Source organism: Citrus clementina, unplaced genomic scaffold (assembly GCF_000493195.1).
Source record: "Citrus clementina cultivar Clemenules unplaced genomic scaffold, Citrus_clementina_v1.0 scaffold_3, whole genome shotgun sequence".
NCBI classification, from domain to species: domain Eukaryota; kingdom Viridiplantae; phylum Streptophyta; class Magnoliopsida; order Sapindales; family Rutaceae; genus Citrus; species Citrus x clementina.
The window spans coordinates 7,646,183-7,666,925 of NW_006262339.1; the positions used below are offsets into that span (position 1 = coordinate 7,646,183).

Consider the following 20,743-nt stretch of genomic DNA (forward strand, 5'->3'; position numbering starts at 1 on the left):
TCTCACAAATAAAGTTTTAAGTCTATGATAACCTTAACATGTGAAATTACTTATAAGGGTAAGTTCGAATTACTTAAGAAAAATTTGGGTAGGCAAATAACTCGACCTAACTTGATCTAATTTGAAAAATATGGATTCTGATTAGATACGGATTTGGTGGGATTTGACAAATCTGATTGGATTGTTATTGGAGGATCGAATTAACTATATATATACAGTATTACTTTTATTTTATTTTATTTATTTAATTTTGTAGTAGTAATTTTCATTTTATATTGAAAATTCGTAAAAAAAAAGATTAAAATGAGATAATTACATTAAAACTATCTTCTAATAACCAACCTGAATAAAGTTCAAATTGTATCGAATCAAAGTACAAGTTTGGATCTATTTTGGATCACTTTTTTCTCAACCCAAAATCTAGTAGGGTTGATCTAAACTCAATCCGAACTCAAATTTACCCATTCCTACAATCTACATTTAAAAAAAAAAAGAAAAAGAAAAAGAAAAATCACAGCTTAAGCCAGCTTTGGATATTTTATAACTGGCATACAAAAACAGCTCGCCTCTCTTGGATGCATTAACAGCTTGAAAGTTGAGAAAAATGACGAATTTTTGTTTCTTTTGCTTTGCTCGTAGGTATGAACAGAATTGATAATTTTGCAGCTTGTCCATCTTCTTTTAAGGGCCGTGACTTTTTTTTAGGTTGGGTTATAATTTTGAAGAGTGAGTAATACTACTCTTATAAAATTAAAATATAAAGCTTGTTATCTAAATAATTTGACACAAATTTAAGTAAAATTTAGAAACACGACATTGAATTTAATCAAATAATATATTGTTTTAAATCTCGCAATTAGAGGAACTGATATTTACTGTTGTACTGCGAAATTTGTGCTAAATTCCATCGTTGAAAGTCCTTTTGTCAAAACATTTTAATCATTTTTATTGTGAAGTTCAGTTGTAAGTGATTTTTCCTTTGGGTTATTATAACTAATCATAAGTCCCACTTATTAACTCTGAAATTTCTTGTATAATGCGTGAACCAGACAATTGAAAAGTTTAAATTTTTACATTTTTACAGGGTACCTGTGCAAATATTTTTAAAAAAAAAAAATTAACGAGGAGCCTGCGAAAATTCCGAAACAAATTGTTTCCACTAAAATAAGAAAACAAAAACAAAGTAATTCTGATGAAAGCAAATTCAATCAAATTCTTGTGGACTTAAAATTCACCGTTTAGTTCAAGGGTATAGCTCTTGGAACGTTGTTTACAAAACTTGGGCTCTCAAATTCAGACAAAACTCAGAACCTTGTTTTTCCCAACATACACAAACAAGAAAACACAATGTTGGGTTCCATGAATCTTCTTCATTCTAACCTTTCTCAATCCCCCCATTCTCTCTTCCATTGGTCTCAGATTTACTGGGGACTTGGGTCTGCCAACTTCAGGTACCTTCTTCTTCTTTTTTGTTTTGATTAATTATTGCCACCTCTGTTTTTGACATTTTCTGTGTCTGATTGATGATAAAATGTGGGAAAACATAAATATTTTTCACGTTTTGTGTGGAATATTTCACTGAAAATCTATGTTTCACGTTTTGTTCATTTTGATTAGAAAAAATGGGTGAGATTGATGACAAGCCTATTGAACCAGTTCAAGTTGCATTGTCATTTTTTGGGGAGAAAGTTGATCAGGGAAAACAAAAATCCCCCACAAGCGATGTGAGATTTTCTTGAAGTTTATTTTTTTCAAATTTTCCACATAATTAGTTTCTTTAATTTGTTGATAATAGACTCAATTAGGAAACTTTAATTCGTTACCGTTGTGGTTCAACTTAATTTCGGTAAGTACACACGCATGTGTGTTACAGATTACAAAACCCCCCATGTTCTGTTTGTTTTAATATCTAATAGCCAGTGATTCCATTTCAACACAGTTCAAATACACCTTAGATGTGTAGGGGAGTAAATTTGATCTAGGGTAGGCATATTTTGGCAAGATCTAACACAGAGAGATTGTTTTATTGTTGTATTTTTATTGTTTTTTTTTTTTCTCGGTTGAGGTTAGTCGGAGAACGAAAAAGAGATGGATGTTGAAGGCTTGCTGAAGGATTTAGCAAACTGCAAGCTGCAATTGGAAGCAAAGGACTCTGCCCAAAAGCAAGCCCTTCTCAAGCTAGACCACTATCAGAAAATTGCCGATGAACTTTCAACACTGCTTAAGCAATCTGAGGATGAAAGGGGGAAGTACGTAGAAGAATGTACGGAGGCTAGAACTTGTATAGATGTACTCAAATCAAAGCTCAAGGAGATGGCTGATCAGCTTGCAGAAACTGCAAGGCTCCGTGAGCAACTTTTGCATGTTTTGAATGAGTTGAAGGCTGCACAAGAGGAGTTGCTTAGCATGGAAACAGAACTTGCTGCAGCCAGAGGCTTGCAGCTCAAGGCAATGACACAAGCGGAACTGATGGAGAGTGCTGCTGGGATGGAGAAGGACAAGTCAGATATGCTTTCAAGGCATGTGTCCGAGCTGAATGAAGCTCTCTTTAAGGCAGAGTTGGTTGCTATTGAAGCACACAGTGAGAAGTGTAAAATTTTGTCTGAGATAGATGCTGAGTTAGAGGTAGCTAAAGCAAAAGCAGCTAAAGCAGAAGAGCAGTTCGAGGATTTGAAAAGGCAATTGGAAATGATACAAGAATTGGAGATTGAGCTCCTGGAGAAGTCCATAGTCAGTGATTTGCTGCGGTTGGAACTTGAGCAATCAATTGAGATGCTTAGTTCATCAGATAAGTCCGATGTGATAAAAGAATTGAAACAAGTAAAAGAAGAAATGGAAGTCAAGGAAAGGAGAAACTTAGTTCAAGCGTTTCGTATTGAATCTATGGAGACAGAGTTGCATCAATTAAAACTAGAAGTGAAGAATGCAAATGAAGAGATGGATAGCTTGAAATCTAATGCTGAAATGCTTACTGATTTGTTACAGAGGGCTAAAACTGAGATGGATGAGGTCAGAAAAAAAGAAAATGTAGCAAAGGCTGAGATAGTCGAATCTGCCTTGATTAACACTAGAGTTGAATTTCAACAAGTTGATGAGTTGGAGAATGTAACTGAAGAGATAAGAGAAGATCAGAATGGTGCCTTTGTAGTAATTTCTGCTGAGGAATATGACTTGTTGGTCAAGAAAGCTGTTAAGGCAGATGAAGTTTCTATGGCACTAGTGGAATGTTACCCTATTCAGCCTGAAAGCAAGGATGAATTAGAAACTTCGAAGAAGAAATTGGAAGGAGCAACGGCAAAAATCAGGGAGTTGAGGAATCGAGTAGAACAGGCTATGACGAGAGCTGATGCAGCTGAGAGAGCAAAAGCAGGACTTGAGGATCAAATAAGGAGATATAAGGAGCGTAAGCAGAAGAAAAGTGCTGGTATAGTTGCACTCAAGGAGGTTTCAGAACCTAAACCAATGAATTTTCCAACATATGAGAAGATACCTGCAACATATCAACCTCTTGGTAAGGTACTCAATATGAAATTTTAGGAACAAATTAGTATTTTAACGTTGTTTTGTGGAGTGAGATGAAATTGATTTTGTTTAAATATCTTATGTTAAGACCTTGTGAGCATTATAGTGGTTACTTGTAAATATTTATCATTTGTTAGTGTTTCAGCTAGCTATCTCTAGAGTGTCACTGTTATTTGCTGTTTCTTTCTGTATGTGATAAAATGTTATCAAAATGGGTGTAGGGATAATGAAACATGCTTGTCTGATCGTCTCACCCAAAACTTTCTTTTTTTTTTTTTTTGAAACTGATTAAGCATCAGGTTACTGCATTACACAGATATATATACAACTGCTATGACAGCAGGTCATTACACTGATATTTACAATCAGATATATATACATGGGACTTATATTATTACATTTTTATTCTATGAAGTACATGCCCATCCCAAATACCCCTCACGGAGGAGGGATGTCTCTACTCCACTCGCATTTCGTAAGGGAGAAAAACGTTTATAGAAATCTCCACACAATTATGTTTAATTGGAGGAGGTTAAGTCTGTGGGGACTCGAACCATTGCCCTCATAGTCATGCTTAATTTTGAGGGTAATGGTCCACCACTGGGCTACAAGCCCAAGTGGCCACCCAAAACTTTCTAGTTAGGTGAGTTGGTGCTAATAGAAAAACACCCCTTTAATTTACTTTTAAAACACCATTTTCGTAATCATAACTTCATTATTAAAGAAAATTACATAAAACAAGAAACATGAATTTAATTAAACCATAATTTCTTTACACCTACAAATTAAAAACGTATTATCGCTTTAAATCCTCCTCATCTTGGATATAAGTACTGTTTTGATCAACTTAAATTTTCAAACGACAAGCAATATAGTACAAATTTACAATATAATTTATACGAGAGTTTATGACATGGGTGTGGAGAGATTATTAATAAACAAATTATGATTCGGATGTCATCTTGGATCCAATCTTTGAAACAGAAATACGAGTCAAATTGGGCTACATCCGAAATCCCGAATTATAGAACTCTCAATTGGCCTTTTACTAATTAAGAGGACATTTTGGGCCCTGCGGCCTTCGCCTAAACAATAATACAACAATTTGTACATTTTCAATTGGAGTAGGTACATTGACACCTCCCCAGAACTCCTTTTTTAAACTAAAATTACCTAAATAACAAAGGCAATTTAATTATGTTTTATTTTTTGAATGGAAATTCAATTAAACACTTAAATAAATTATTTTTGTAACAGTTGTTTTACAGCACACTATTTCATAATTTATATTTATATTTTAATTCTAATAATAAAGAAAATTTTGAGAGTTTGGAGTTATGGAAATAGAAGCTATATAATAAGAATGAAATAAATTAAGATTTTAGGATTTTTATGTATTTTTATAACTAAAAAATTTAAAAGTATTTTTTTGGGTGAAATTTTATGGAAAATGGTTAATTTTAATACGTAATTGTGTGTTTTATAAATTAAACTGAGAGTATTTTAGAAAATACAATTTAAAAAAGGTAGTTTAAAAGCTCCACTCTTCCAATTACTACAAGTACTATACCCATTTAAAAATTAAAACCCATTTAGTTTCTTTATATTTGTTAAGACACAATGGTGACAATTCACTGAGTTCCAAAGTTAAAGTGTTTCTATACAACTTTGTTTGGTATTGAGGTACTATATCTTTTAAGGTATAGTTGCTGTGAAGAAAAGCTACAACTATAAAATAAAAGTTAATAGTATATAATATATAGTAAATGTAATTTTTAAATAATAATTTTGACGAAATTAGTAAAGATATAATAAAATTTTCATGATATAAGTGTAAAATCAAATCACTTAGCTCTCAAAATACATTAGTTACTGTTACTAAAAACTTTAGTATTATATCTTTTAAACTATAACTGTTCAACTTCAATTTAAAAAAAAAAAAGACCTATATATTGTGAGAATAAATTTTCTCTTTATTTGGAAATAGGCCTCTCTTTCACCGGAACAGATTTTTGAGGTGGACATTTACCGATGGGTATCAGATTTGCCTCAAACAGACTTTTAAGATTTCTTGTATATACCATGAGAGGAGATTTACTGGGAACGTCTCTCCTTCATTGGAATAAATTTTCACACTAAACTTACGTCAAACTGACTTACATCGAGGTACGTGGGACAGATCTCAGCATATTTCTGATTTAACTACCATATACTTGGGACTGATTATTAACCTTAAATGATGCCATATCAAATTTGCAGTTTGAATTGGAAACCAAAAAACAAAAAGAGAGAGAGGCATCTTAATTCTTAGAAAGGAAATTTCTATACAATTTTCACACGACAAAGCAACAACAAATTTTCCTCGGATTCCTTAGTTTGCATATTTGATTTAATTAAGTCATGCATGCACGTTCATGATATTCTTCGTCGTTGTCTCGACTCTTGATTAATACTTTGAAAAGCACTTCTTTTCAAAATATGCTGGCGGGTCAAAATCTTATATGCTGGGCCTGGCTGTATTTCCCCACACGCTACCATGTAGCTTCCAAGTCATAAATGATAAGCCAATGGGTCATTTGTGCGAAAATGAAACATTATTTGTTTGACCTACCAAAGAAAATTTTGAGAGCTTTTTGTTTCAATATCATTTGTGTATGGCTCTTAAACAGTTTGAGAAAGTTCAATTGTCCGAAATGAACTTTTCAGATCCACGGATTTATCAACAGCAAATTTTTAAAAAGAATAAATGTTTTCTTGACAATTATATTATGTAAGAGCTCAAAATTTATGAAAAGTCTTTTCCTTATTTTTATTCATTTTCTACCGAATGCGGGAATTTCTTGTATGGCGTTCCTAAAGCACGGTATATGTATTGTGAAGAAGACTATCACTTTCATGCATACTTAAATTTCAATGAAGAGAAAAAAAATAAAGTAATTATTATAGCTAATTAATTAAATTTCTGGTAGCTTTTTTAACTTGTCAAGTTACATTATAGACCATAAGAAATATGTATTAAAATTTTAATTTATCCTTCTTAACAGTATGTAAGGATCGTCATACATGATCTTAATTCTATTTTTAAATTTGATCATGTCTTTATAAATACACAATCTTCCGATTCCAATCTCTTTTTTAAATAATTCTATCTTGCTATTTAAGAAAAATGAAAATTTCCTTGTTAATTTTATAACTTATAGAGGCTCTGTTGGCGCTTCTAAATCTGTACTTAAATAAACGTTCTCGGTCAAAAATCTCAGCTAAACATTTTCTATGCATGCAAATCAAGACCTACAAGATTTGCAAATATATTTTCAACTCTGAAATTTCTATTTCTAGGCGTCAATAATGAACACTAGTAAAACATACTACTATTCTTTTGTATGGAATGACTACCTTTTGATTGTTATAAATTACATTATATGTAACTATGCCCTGGACTATTATGCAATAATTGTAATGCTTTAGACTCCCAATAGAGCTTTGAATGTAATTTTAGTGAGAAAATAATCGTGGACAGGTCTCCATAATATATGATTGATGGAAATAATGTATGCACTTGATTTTTTTTTTTTCCATGGATACACAGCCAAGGTCAATAATCCCCCACACGTGGGGTGAATGGAGCATATTTTCTATGATTATTAATCATTAAAACCATAATAATGGTCTGAAGTTTAATGTCACGTAGGGCTTGGGAGAGCAGTTTATGCTGACTTAAATTTGATTGGCAAATTGTAAGTTAATTGACAAAGCAATTACGTTGAAATTTGACCAAAAAAATTGTATTAGAGATTCTTCGGCATCGGCCCAATAGTATCTCCAAACTTGTGAATCACACAATTAATTAATCATGTTTTATTGTATGAACTCTAATTAGGTCTTGGATGGTATACTCACGAGATGAATTATAATTCAATTTCATGTGCCTTAATAAGTTATAAAAAAAAATAGGAAAAGAAAAACGTACCCTCCCTTTAGACAATAATTATACCATTTTTAGAAGCAAAAGTTCTATACAACTTTAAAAAAGTTATTTCTAAAACAAGACTTTTGATTTAGTACGCGTCGTTGTGCACATTATGGTGCATAACAACACCTATAGTGAGTTCTTATTGGGGTGTTGCGTCCAATATGGCTGCTCATATGAAAACTACTGCTTGCAATATTTTTTTTTTTCTCCTTTTTCCTTTTACTTAAAAATTGTTTATTAAAAGTTTGATACAAGTTTACCCCCAAAAAAAAAAAAAAAATCAGATCATCATGATTCATTTTCCATGATTTTCATTTTAAATATCAGGTTTGGTATATTGTTAATTAATTTAGGGTCAGGATTAGCTATTCTAACTTGACTTTTTGACTTTTTGAATCTAAGCTTCAAATAAAAGCTAATGCAGTATGTCCTCTCCTTAATGTACTTTGGCTAAACGTGAGTTGATATATTGTTAATTAAACGATAAGCCAAAATACTACTAGGAAATTTTAGCAAATCAGATGATTCTATTGTGGACCAAATCCTCGACAATTTATTAAATTTATGTTTCAGTTTAATTTCCATGAACCTTAATAAATTAATACCAAGTGGGTAATGCCGTATAATAACAACAACAAGTGTGCGAGACTCAAAGAAATATTAAAATTTTGAATTGCTTTCAATTTGTCTTGATTTTTGTTATATGATTAAACATTGTAATGAAGCATACAAATCTTGATCATCTTGATTACTATGGATCCAAACAGATGGGTTTGGATTGAACATTTTGCTGTTCACTTTTCAAATGATCAAATTATTGAATAATGGTTCATGATTATGTTATAGTATATATTGACTCAATTTTGTTTTCTTTGAGCTCTTAGCTATAATTATAGATTTTGAAATCCTTAATGTTCTAACATTAACTTATTAATTAACAATTGCGTAAAGTAATAAAAATGCTACTATTAACTGGATTGGTGTTGTCACTGTGGCGGCAGGAGTAAATGATAAGAACAAACCAACTAAAACGTTTTGGGTAATTAAGTATCTCAACTATAAAATCTGATTACATAATAGTTGACAAATAGACATCCTCATTTGTCTTTGATTAAATTGAGGGTGACTGCCCCACGAGTGGTTTTATAGATACCCATGCCGTGAAGCCGAATCCGAGACCACCGCGTGTCACTCAATTGCCCTGATCTTGGTCATTCATATAGGGCTACCAAGAAAATAAAAAGAAATTGAAAATTAAATTTTAAGAGAGAGAGAGAGAGAGAGAGAGAGAAATCGATAATGGCTGATCATATAAACAAGCACTAAAATCGACATAAGCAATTGGGGATATATGTAGGAGTTGTCAAATTGTTGAAGGGAAACATCATTTTCCTTTGACCAATTGATGTCAAACGATTTGACAATACACAAAGAATACAACACTTCATGTCATTTTCTTGTAGATATATACTGCTTTTTTTTTATATTTATATATTATATATACAGTAAAAAATTTGTCAAAATTTATTTAATTAATTTTATTACAGTACAATCCGAATGCATAACCCGAATGTATAGCCAAAAATTTATTGGGACTTATTTAAATAATTTTATTAGAGTACTTTCAGAATATATACCACTTATATTTTCATTTTGGTGAAGATTTTTTTTTTTTGTTTATTTCATGTACACTCTGCAATCTAGATGCACTTTTGGGTATGATCATTGCAAAGAGATGTAGCTTCATTAACCAACGACGCCAAATAATCTATTGAGTAGAATCAGCAATGATCTTGCCACGTACGGAAGAAAAAAGATCATTAATTAACACATTTCCTAATGTACATCACCATTGACAAGAAATTTGTAACAACATCTTTGAACCTTGTCGACATGACAATTTTATTTTTTAGAAAAATGTGGAATTTGAAGAGAATTACTTTGATTAGTTAAAACAGCCGTTGACTAAAACGGCCAAAATCGTCTTTATCGGGTTTCTTATTCAATTATTTCCTTTAATAATTAATACAAATTAAAAAAAAATACAATTGGCATAACCATGCACAGTGGTCCAAGGATATGAAACAAATCAATATAAAATGTTTCAATCACTATTAAGGTGCAAAAACGCACATGAAATAAAGATAAAAAATTACTACAAATTAAAGGTTTATTTTGTATATTATGAAGATAAGTATTATTGTATTGTTCAAAGCTGGGTCAAACCAAACAAATTATTGTATGAAAACAAGTTATCCAAGTCATTAATTTTTGTGTTGTTTCTTGGTCGGCCGGAGATTCCCTTTTGCTGGATTTTTGTATTCACGAGATAGTGACTACACCTAAATTAAGAAACCATGAACCTCCAAAATTAGGTTGGGTTTATTTGCTAATTAATTAATGGTCAATTTCATAATAAGAGGGGATTATTGCTTGCAACTTTTGTTATGTGGGGTGGTTGAAGATTCCAAGATTTTACACGAGGTAACTCAAAATTTTATTTGAATTTAAAGACAACTAGAGCAAGAAGTTTTTGAATTTAACACAAACTTATCCGTTTGTGCTACTTTAATCAACACTACATGGATGTAAAGGTACCAAACTTATCCTTTCATGTTTACTAATTATTAGAACAATAGAAAAAAGAGGCCGATAGAGAAAGAGATCTTGATTGAAACTAATTATCGACATTGTAATTATTGCATAAACAAGTTAAGAATCAAATCATAATAACTTTGTGATGTCTATAAAAATGTCTATAAAAGACATCATCAATTCATAGTTCAGGTAAAATTAAGAAAACAAAAGCATAATCAATTCACGATTCTTACCTTGAAATTCAACTTTGGCATCAATGTTTATCTCAAGATGAGTTGAATTATGTGATGACCATCCCAATCAATTACGTCTTGGCAATCTTTTTATCATTATGATTTTTTAATGGCTTTGACCATAACACTCTGAAAAATTGGCATATCAGAAAGTTGACACGACAGTCCCACAATTGAATAGCATAAATTGTACCCTTGTAATTTCCAACGTCGCACTTTATTTGGAGCCATGACAACCTGCAAATTACTTGTATTTCAATATGAATTATAATTCTAAATTATATGCTGTTGATGCCATATTTGATTAAATATATATATATATAACTACAGACACTCTCAATCTTTTTATTGCAAACACATTGTTAAGTCTTGCGGTTTAATATAATTATTTTCTTATATATTATAAAGTTGTGCAGCTTAACAGTATTAAAAACTGACTCTATTGAACCGCACGACTTAACAACGAGTTTGCATGAAAAAAAAAATGAGGGCACTCGCACTAGAAAAGTACTATATATATAGTACTTTTTCAATCCGAGATCTTAGAGTTTAGGAAAAGTCCAAGAAAGTTTTAAAATTGCGAGGTTTTAAAAAGTTAAAACTTACAGCGTTTAAATTGCATGATTTATACGTTTTTCTGAACTTTTCCGCACTTTAAAATTCTGTATGGAAATATTTATTTATATAATAATAATAATAATAGAACCAAATTCCAAAACCATGGGTGCAATTAATACAACGAAACCAACCAATCCCATTCTCGTGATATTCGTACCCGTTATCCTTCGATTATTCGTAAATAATCTTACCAACCAACAAATCGGTGATCTTCATTTTATTCCTTAATTTCTCATTTCCTTTTCTCGGTTATGACTAATTTCGCAAACAATTTTTGCAAGAATATACAAAAATTTCCATAAGTAAAACGTGAACACTAAACACATACCATTTATTCTAGATTCCTAGTCAAACCAAGCTAATGGGTACAAGCTGGTCAACAGGGGCGGCTACATTGCAAAAACATGCACGCAAATTTCCTTCCTCAAGCTTAAAATTATTAAATTAATATTAATTAGTCTTATAAACATACTTCTTTATTTTTTTTAATAAAAAATATATGAGGCAAAGAAGAAACTGTTAATCGCTTCTTCTTCAAAGTTTGGTTTGGTCTATGCTAGCAGGCCTTGCACTTCAAAGACATTCCAGTATATGAAATACTTTTTAGCCCTTTTCGATTCGTTTCTTTAATCCCATTCAGTTCAATCATTATGGTTTCATTGATATGTTCTTATCAAGTTAAATTGTAAATATTTTCCTATACGAAGAAGAATCAAGATTAGTTGGATGAACATGTCGGACGATGAAAACGATTCATGGCGCTTTGCTTTGTTCGTATTCGCAGTATTGGTCATAGGTAATTATCCAGAACCACTTTTTTTTTTTTCTAATATTTAAGTCTCAATTCTGTTTCCATTTTCATGCATGATAGCCTGAGACTGTATTACTTATTGCAGCTACACATGTTGCTGGAGATTCTCTGGAAACTGACAGAGAAGTCTTATCGAACCTGAGATCGTTCCTGGAGAACAACAATCCCGTGAACGAAGGACATTACATGCAATGGAATCAAAGCTCAAGCCCCTGTGAATGGCCTGGGATCATTTGCTCTCCGGATAAGGCAAGAGTCAATGGCCTTAATCTCACTGACTGGAACATTTCTGGTGACATATTCAACAACTTCTCTGCTTTGACACAACTCTCTTATCTTGATCTCTCCAGAAACACCTTTTCTGGATCAATCCCGGATGATTTAAGCAGCTGCCGAAGCCTGAAGTACCTCAACTTATCACATAATATTCTTAGTGGGGAGCTCAACTTAAGTGGGTTGAGGAGTTTGGAGATTCTTGATTTGTCTGTAAATAGGATTCATGGTGAAATTTCGTTCAGCTTCCCCGCAATTTGTGAGAAATTGGTGGTGGCTAATCTTTCGTTGAATAATCTCACTGGAAGGATTGATGCTTGCTTTGATGGATGTCTAAATTTGATGTATCTGGACTTGAGCTCTAATAACTTCAGGGGCAATATATGGAATGGTTTGGCACAGCTTGTGGAGTTTTCAGTTTCTGAGAATGTTCTTAGTGGGGTTGTTTCCTCTTCAGTTTTAAAAGAGAATTGTAGTCTTGAGATTTTCGACTTGTCAGGAAATGAATTCATTGGCGATTTTCCTGGAGAGGTCTCTAACTGCAGGAATTTGGTTGTCCTGAATTTGTTTGGAAACAATTTTTCTGGGCCAATTCCAGCAGAGATAGGCTCAATTTCTGGTCTTGAGGCCTTGTTCTTGGGTAAAAACAACTTCTTGAGCGTGATTCCTGAATCTCTTTTGAATCTGAGTAAGTTGGAGGTTCTGGATTTGAGCAGCAACAATTTCGGAGGGGAAGTGCAAAAGATATTTGGAAGATTCACCCAAGTGAAGATTCTTGCATTGCACAGCAATTCCTACATCGACGGGATGAATTCTTCAGGCATTCTAAAGCTGCCAAATATTTCCAGACTAGACCTCAGCCACAACAATTTCACAGGTCCATTACCAGTTGAAATCTCTCAAATGCGAAGCTTGAAGTTCTTGATCCTGGCACATAACCGGTTCAATGGCTCCATACCAGCAGTATACGGAAACATGCCTAATCTACAAACTCTTGATCTCTCCTTCAATGAATTGACTGGACCAATACCGCCCTCCATTGGAAACTTGACCTCTCTCTTGTGGCTAATGCTTGCAAACAATTCACTCAGTGGTGAAATCCCGCGTGAGATTGGGAACTGCACCAGCTTGTTGTGGCTGAACCTTTCCAACAACAAGCTTTCCGGGAACATCCCACCTGAAGTGATGACTATTGGGAGGAACGCAAGACCAACATTTGAAGCAAACCAAAGAAACGGTGAGCGGACAATTGCTGGCTCTAGCGAGTGCTTGTCGATGAAGAGATGGATTCCTGCAGACTACCCACCATTCAGTTTTGTGTATACTATCCTCACAAGGAAGAGTTGCAGAAGCTTGTGGGATCGGTTACTCAAAGGCACTGGCATCTTCCCAGTTTGCCTTCCAGGTTTGGCATCGCGTACATTTCAAATCACAGGCTATCTTCAACTTTCTGGGAATCAGCTATCTGGAGAGCTGTCTCCAGATATTGGTAAGCTGCAAAATTTCAGTATGGTGCATTTGGGTTTCAATCAGTTTGATGGGAAGCTGCCTTCGCAATTTGATCAGTTGCCCCTTATAGTTCTAAACCTCACTCGAAACAACTTTTCGGGTGAAATTCCCTCAGAATTTGGGAATATCAAATGCTTGCAGAATCTTGATTTGTCTTACAACAATTTTTCTGGCCCATTCCCTGCTAGCTTCAACAATTTGACGGAGCTGAGCAAGTTAAACATCTCATACAACCCACTCGTCTCTGGCACAATTCCATCAACTGGGCAGCTAGCAACGTTTGAGAAAACATCTTACCTTGGAGATCCGCTCCTGGACCTTCCAGATTTCATAGAGAATGGCCCCCATCATGGACATAAATATCCCAATTCCAATGGAAGGACAGGGAATAATACTAAGTTGACAATAATTCTAGCTTTTCTAGCTTTACTAATGGCCTGCTTGATATGTGGAGTTTTGTCAATTATTATCTATATGCTAGTAAAACGTCCAGCAGAACAACAGGGATATCTCTTGGAGGGTATGAAGTATCGACATGATCTCGCTTCGAGCTCGGGAGGATCGTCACCATGGCTATCAGACACTGTTAAGGTCATCCGTTTGGACAAAACAGCATTCACATACTCTGACATTTTGAAGGCCACGGTAAAATTTTCGGAAGATAGGATAATTGGAAAGGGCGGATTTGGCACCGTGTATCGCGGGGTCTTGCCTGATGGCAGAGAAGTGGCAGTGAAGAAGCTACAAAGAGAAGGGCTTGAGGGTGAAAGGGAATTCCGCGCTGAAATGGAGGTACTAAGTGGCAATGGCTTTGGTTGGCCACATCCAAATCTTGTTACACTTTACGGATGGTGCCTTGATGGATCAGAGAAAATACTGGTTTATGAGTACATGGAAGGCGGGAGCTTGGAGGACATTATATCAGATAGAACGAGACTAACATGGCGGAGACGTCTAGACATAGCAATTGACGTGGCGCGAGCATTAGTTTTCCTACACCACGAGTGCTATCCTCCTATAGTCCATCGCGATGTCAAGGCCAGCAATGTGTTACTTGACAAAGAAGGAAAGGCACTAGTTACAGATTTTGGCCTTGCCAGAGTTGTGAGTGCAGGGGATAGTCATGTGAGCACAACGATTGCTGGGACAGTTGGTTATGTAGCACCAGAATACGGGCAGACCTGGCAAGCGACAACAAAAGGCGACGTGTATAGCTTCGGAGTGTTGGCAATGGAACTAGCAACTGGGAGGAGGGCATTGGAAGGAGGGGAAGAATGTTTGGTGGAATGGGGAAGAAGGGTGATGGGATATGGGAGACATGGACCGGGAAGAGCGGTTATACCAGTAGTTCTATTGGGGTCCGGGCTAGCTGAAGGCGCGGAGGAGATGTCTGAGTTGCTTAGGATAGGGGTAAGGTGCACAGCAGAGGCACCAAATGCTAGACCAAACGTGAAGGAGGTGCTAGCTATGTTAATCAAGATACTGCCTCACTGTGATTGAAGTTTTTGGGATTTGAGATAGATTGTTTCAGAAATTGTCAATAACTTACTCTACATTCTTATGTAATACAAAAATGAGCAAGTGTAGATGTGATGGACACAAAAATACGATTCGTCTCATTCTTCTTGTACACAACATTTATGATTCTTATGCGTTAAAAAACAAATTTAATTGGACTTTGTTCGCTGATGTCTTATGTGCCACGGCCATGCTTTTTAGACCTATACAATTGTTGCCAATGTATAATGACTAAAATACCCTTAGACAAAAATTGCAATGCCAATTACATGCATGGACACATGGACACATTTCGCACATGATTCATGAACCCCTCTGCCGAAATCCAGTACTCTCTGTTTCTTTCCAAATTCAAGGCTTTAGAAAGCATTCTCATCCCAGCTGGGTAAGCATTATTTTCTAACATTTTTTCCATTTTCATTTCCCGGAAAAAAAAAAAGAAAAATGCTTAATTTTTTACTGTTTTTGTTGTCAACAGGATCACTTCCTGGACAAGTTTTTTTTTTTTTTTTTTTCGGGTTCTCTCTTCTAAGTGCTGCGCACTCCACTCTTCCAGGAAAGAAAGAATGAAAAGTCAGCCTTTTTTTTTTTTTCGTTTCCACGTTTTAGATCAATGAAAGAAACAACTGAGGTTTTTGTAATATATATGCATGATAAATTACTTTGGGTTGCTTTTGTTTTACGTTTTGATTAGCTGCTCTGGTGGTTTTTTTTTTTTTTTTTAATTAACAAGTAATGCTTCATAAACGAATGTGAAAAATATTCCCTTTTTTACTCTGTTTATTACAAGAACAAGAAGCGTTGACATATACACTAGTAACTTGTTCAGTTTTCCAGACAGTCCCATAGGTTTTTAATGGGTACTTATTATACACATGGTGTATAATCAATAGCGAATTCGTATGCCAAATTTGCAGAGCTTATGACAGAGAGAGAAATCGACGCTGAAAGCAGAGGACGAATGATCACTGCAGAGCTTGCTATCTTAAGAGAGCTGGCATTTCGGAGAAAGGTTTTCCTGTTGCGGTCTCAACATGATGATGGCCTTGAGAAAAAAGAGAAAGGCCTCGCTCCATTGCAGGTGAGTAGGGTTTTTGCAAATGTGAATCATTGCAGTTGATTATTTAGAAGATTTTATTCGACTAGCTTTCCATATTTGTTTTCATGGAATTTGGAATTTGTGTTGGGAGGTCTTGGCTCATGATTTTTAAGTATCCAACTCTAAAAAATTATCTTTTGAGCTGCTGGACCTTGGTCCTTTCGGACAACACGACACACCAGAGTTGTTCCACCCCCACATTTCGACTACTAGTCTAACTTTGATACCAATTGATGGGGGGAGATTAGTCTAAGATTTTTAAGTATTCAACCCAAAAAACATAACCATCAATAATAAAGAGTGACCTATATCTTTATAAATTCAAGTATCTTTCTTTATTAGCCAATGTGAGACACTACTCAATAATTTAAAATGAACTCATTCCATTGCATTGCATGGTGCCAATTTTCTATAGTCTTAATAATTGATTGCTTGCATGATATGTCAAATGTGAATTGTATTGTTTTATTGCTGTCAAAGGAAAACCAAGAACGACCAACCCCACAATCAAGCCTTTGTATGAGCCCAAGTCAAATTCCGGGTCCAAGTCCACCATCAAGTTCAAGCCCTAGGCTTTCTGGAATGAAACGACCAACCCCAACAAGCACTGCAGATGCAGAATGCTCATCTCCTGAGCTGCCGCAGTCATTGGATAGTCATCCCGAGCATGCAATTCAAGCTGACAGCAATTTTTGCTCGATCTGCCATGTGCCTTGCTCTTCTGCCTTCAACTATAACCAACATCTAAAAGGTCGTAAGCACAAGGCTAAGCTACAGGAGTTGAAATTAAATGGGAATAGTTTCGGTGAAGATGGTAAAGTAGCTAACGGGAAAGGATGGTGCATGGATGGAAATTCATTCAAGATACATTTAGCTCAAAAGCACCTAGAAGAAAGAAACAAAACGGAACTCACTGCAAAGAGTCTTGTTAAGGTAGGAGAGAAGCAAACATGGTGTCGTTTGTGTAATATTGGGTTTTCAAGCGAAGAGTTGTTCCGGCTGCACTTAAATGCTAAAAAGCACAAGGCTTTACAAAGGGCGAAATGCACTTTGAAAGGCGGTGGAGAGCAAAAATGGTGCAAATTGTGTGATGTTTGGTGCCCAAATGGAGATGCATTCAAGATGCACCTTGATGGTAAAAACCATATCCTTCGACTCTATGAAATTGAGAAGAACAGAAGGGCCGAAAACTTGGGAAGCTATAGTGGGAAGGCCTGATCAGAAAGAATTATGGAAATGGAAGATGCTGTCATCAAGAATCAGTAGTTTTGTCACATATTATTGGCAAATATTTAATCCTGTTTGATCCTTTTAGCCATGATTAGCTTTTGTTTCCTCTTAGTTTTACTAGGAGAACTATAAGAAACGCTCAAACAATTCACAGGATCTACTTTGATACCAAAAAAAAAAAAAAGGAAGAAGAAGAAGTTCCTTTTGCTACTGAATTGATGCTGAATGAACATCTCCAAGAGTGTGCTGGCATAGATCTTTTAGTTTTATGAACTGTTCCATTATGATATCTTCTTTCATCAGATTTAATCTTCAACACATGAATCTTATTATACTGAGGCTTTTTAGTTTCTTATCAATATATGAATGTTTTAGTAATTGAGAGCCTTGGGGCTCGTTAATGAGCACAAGGAAACTGTGATTTTTCCTTTCTTTATTTTTTCCCCCTCAACCCTGTTTGGAAATCCTGATTGCTTGTAGTATTCATTCTGCAAATAATGTTGGCCATTTCTGCAAAGCTGAATTCTTGAGGGCCATGAATTACGAGGGACGTGAAAACAGGTCATATTGCTTGTCCTTCCTGGGTCAGGCTGAAGAACAGGATACAAAGACACTCATCATTCTGACAAAATAAGTATTGCTTAATTTATAAATAGGCCCCCCTGACTTAAATGCGGAAGGATATTTTATAATCACCCAGATTTGTAGGCAATTCTGTCTCTTTCCTGTAATTCTTCGTTGTAAAATAGAACGATAACACTTATCTTATTGTGGATATGCATGCACAAGGAAATCCATACATGATTTTCTGGGGTTTATTTGGATTTGGAGCATAACCTACATATGTGCCAAGGGTAGCTAAAAGACAAGCACATGCTCATGCACATCAATGCTTCTTGATGCATTCCCTGACTTCATAGATTTAATGATGGACATATGGTCTCAAATTGTCCAGATTGGAATCGCATTTTCCGGGATTCGTAAAGGCTGCATTACCAATGATGCTCATTTGTCCTGTTTTTTAGACCCATGAGATAAAAGTAGAATGATTGTCCTTCTAGTACAACACTACTAAATTTCCAAAAAAATTCTAAGCGATGATGATGATAATGATGATGATGAATCCATATAACAAGATATACACACAATTTGCTACCTATAGTTTTCTGGTAAAGCTTCAATTTTCAGGTGCGCAAATGGTGTGAAGACATGGATGTAAAGATAGACATCTTTACCATACGTCACATGATTACTGTTTGGAGAAAACACTCAAGTGCTTCTCCACTATCAGAAAAAGGCAAAAGCCAAAATAGATGGGAATTAGGATGTCTCACTCTCTTTAATTCTATTTAAACTTGAGCATGCATGAAGGCAAAACCATAACAAAGAGAAAGGAGAAAATGGAGAAGTCTTCTTATGAGTGTGTTAAGAAAGCTTATAAAGATGTTTCCCTTCAAGAACTTAGAGATAGGCTTGCTGAGTTTGCTGAAGTAAGAGGGTGGAAACAGTATCACAGTCCTAGAAACCTTCTTTTGGCACTTGTAAGACATTTCAATGTCCATTTTTAAACTGTAAAAAAAGGTTTCTCGTTATGGTTTGATTGGTGATTTGATTTGATTCTTTGTGCAGGTGGGAGAGGTGGGGGAGCTATCCGAGATATTTCAATGGAGAGGAGAAGTTGCAAGAGGGCTACCAAACTGGAGTTCTGATGATAAGGAACATTTAGAAGAGGAGCTCTCTGATGTTCTGCTTTATCTGATTCAACTTGCTGATGTTTGTGGCCTTGATCTTGGCCAGGCAGCACTTGCAAAGATTGTTAAGAATGCTAGAAAGTACCCAGTGATTAATCAGAAGTCTTCCTAGAAAGTTTTGTGCTCATGGGTACTTTGTATTTTTCCACGTCTTATGTTTGTGTCTTGGTATCTTTTTCACTGCTTTCATTTCCAGGCTTTGACTTGTATGATCAAGTTTTATAATATTGAAGTTTTGAAATAATCTCTCTTTTTGAATCTAAAGCTCATTATTCAACTTCAATGTTACAGGGCTAATTAGAGCCATCAGCCTTGATGCTTTCATTCTGGAATTTGACCCCAAGTTAGTTGGCTTAACAGTCAAATCTTACAACCATAAAACTAAAAAGTAAATAGGGATGAAAATTGATTAGTTAGTCCTCGTGGACACTAAACAACCTGTAGTTGCCTCACCTATCATGCTTGAGGACAAGCATATCAAACCCACTCCATTAATATCTTGATGGGCTTTGTTTATCTGCTGATACTGCTAATTATTTAGATCCTCCAAGTTGTACATACAAAAAGACCACGAAAAAATGCTAAAGAAAGATAAACAAACGTGTTAGCTGTGCTAACATGGAAAGCACTTTCGAATGAGCCAATGAACACTTGTAGCTGAGGATGCTTCCTCACTGTAGGTTTGGCAACACCGCAATCTTGCTGCTTGCATGATAATGATTGACTCCTTTGTCATTTTCAATACGATCACAGACAAATTAATTGCATATCAACATTCACCAAAAAATTATTGGAATCAATGAGAGCAGCCCTATCCGATAAAATTAATTTTCTTGTTAGATAAGAGTTTCTACGAATCAATTAATATTATTGTTAGAAATTTATTAGAATTAAAACCTTGTTTAATATTGAGATTGAAATTATAATATTAAAATATTTAATAAACACTATCTACTGTGTCTTAAAAGTTAAGTTATTTTTAATTCTATATTTATAAAATTATTTATAAATTATATTTACTATTCACTATTAAATTTTTTTTTATAATTATAATTTTTTTCTACGATAAAATACTGTAATACCAAGCAGGATTTAGATTTAATGAGCTCAACTTTCCAATAGCATGTCAAGTGAAATGAAATATAGATGTAATAATGCAAAATTGGCAATGGTAGGTCAAAATTTGAGAAATTGGACAGGAATTTTCGGCTAGCCCTAGGAGGAGTAGGCATAGCCAGAAACTTTGGACAAGCTATTGACATTGGCGGCATCCGAGTCCCACAACTTTTATCTCTCTTCTGTTGGAGATGGTTGGTGAATAGTTAAATATAGTGGAGCTTGAAACTGGAAAATTATATATTCTTATTAAACCAAGATCGGATGATTTGTCTTCGAGCATTTTCTCAGAAAAATAGCTAAAATTCCCTATACATTTGATCAATTTGGTTATAAGTTAACCAATTATTTTTACAATTTATTTAATAAATTGACACATAAGATGCCACATCATTATGTATCCGAATTTCGTATTTCAAATGAATAAGCATAATGTTATTCTAAAATTATATTGCAATCTACTTATATTTATATTTAAAAATTTTCCGTAGC

At 34.6% G+C, this 20,743-nt stretch overlaps 4 protein-coding genes across 5 annotated transcripts; all 4 read left to right on the top strand.

Moving 5' to 3' along the window:
* Window positions 1–1,279: 1,279 nt before the first annotated feature.
* On the top strand, window positions 1,280–3,569 carry LOC18047664 (myosin-8). The gene is made up of 3 exons (XM_024189406.1): window positions 1,280–1,451; window positions 1,618–1,724; window positions 2,071–3,569. Exons 2-3 carry the CDS (start codon window positions 1,623–1,625, stop codon window positions 3,535–3,537), a joined length of 1,569 nt encoding a protein of 522 aa, XP_024045174.1. The 5' UTR covers window positions 1,280–1,451; window positions 1,618–1,622; the 3' UTR covers window positions 3,538–3,569.
* Window positions 3,570–11,459: 7,890 nt separating this feature from the next.
* On the top strand, window positions 11,460–15,174 carry LOC18047665 (probable LRR receptor-like serine/threonine-protein kinase At1g74360). The gene is made up of 2 exons (XM_024188238.1): window positions 11,460–11,740; window positions 11,841–15,174. Exons 1-2 carry the CDS (start codon window positions 11,671–11,673, stop codon window positions 15,035–15,037), a joined length of 3,267 nt encoding a protein of 1,088 aa, XP_024044006.1. The 5' UTR covers window positions 11,460–11,670; the 3' UTR covers window positions 15,038–15,174.
* A 208-nt stretch (window positions 15,175–15,382) lies between these two features.
* Window positions 15,383–17,568, top strand: LOC18047666. 2 transcript variants are annotated; one of them, XM_006440614.2, is made up of 3 exons: window positions 15,383–15,440; window positions 15,973–16,136; window positions 16,635–17,568. In XM_006440614.2, exons 2-3 carry the CDS (start codon window positions 15,978–15,980, stop codon window positions 17,370–17,372), a joined length of 897 nt encoding a protein of 298 aa, XP_006440677.1. In that variant the 5' UTR covers window positions 15,383–15,440; window positions 15,973–15,977; the 3' UTR covers window positions 17,373–17,568. The 2 variants fall into 2 exon arrangements, with proteins under 2 accessions (XP_006440677.1, XP_024045059.1); XM_024189291.1 differs by lacking the exon at window positions 15,383–15,440 and adding an exon at window positions 15,545–15,628.
* Window positions 17,569–18,745: 1,177 nt separating this feature from the next.
* LOC18047667 (dCTP pyrophosphatase 1) lies at window positions 18,746–19,325 on the top strand. Its single transcript, XM_006440615.2, has 2 exons — window positions 18,746–18,925; window positions 19,014–19,325. The coding sequence occupies exons 1-2, from the start codon at window positions 18,746–18,748 to the stop codon at window positions 19,245–19,247; spliced, it is 414 nt and encodes a 137-aa protein (XP_006440678.2). The 3' UTR covers window positions 19,248–19,325.
* Window positions 19,326–20,743: the final 1,418 nt, after the last annotated feature.

Excerpts from the sequence above, each read along its gene's own strand:
- LOC18047664 (XM_024189406.1), top strand. The coding sequence starts at position 1,623 with ATGGGTGAGATTGATGACAAGCCTATTGAACCAGTTCAAGTTGCATTG. Across the intron at positions 1,725-2,070 it reads AAAAATCCCCCACAAGCGAT|TCGGAGAACGAAAAAGAGAT; the intron begins GTGAGATTTTCT and ends GGTTGAGGTTAG.
- LOC18047665 (XM_024188238.1), top strand. The coding sequence starts at position 11,671 with ATGAACATGTCGGACGATGAAAACGATTCATGGCGCTTTGCTTTGTTC. Across the intron at positions 11,741-11,840 it reads ATTCGCAGTATTGGTCATAG|CTACACATGTTGCTGGAGAT; the intron begins GTAATTATCCAG and ends TACTTATTGCAG.
- LOC18047666 (XM_024189291.1), top strand. Across the intron at positions 16,137-16,634 it reads AAGGCCTCGCTCCATTGCAG|GAAAACCAAGAACGACCAAC; the intron begins GTGAGTAGGGTT and ends TTGCTGTCAAAG.
- LOC18047667 (XM_006440615.2), top strand. The coding sequence starts at position 18,746 with ATGCATGAAGGCAAAACCATAACAAAGAGAAAGGAGAAAATGGAGAAG. Across the intron at positions 18,926-19,013 it reads GAAACCTTCTTTTGGCACTT|GTGGGAGAGGTGGGGGAGCT; the intron begins GTAAGACATTTC and ends TTCTTTGTGCAG.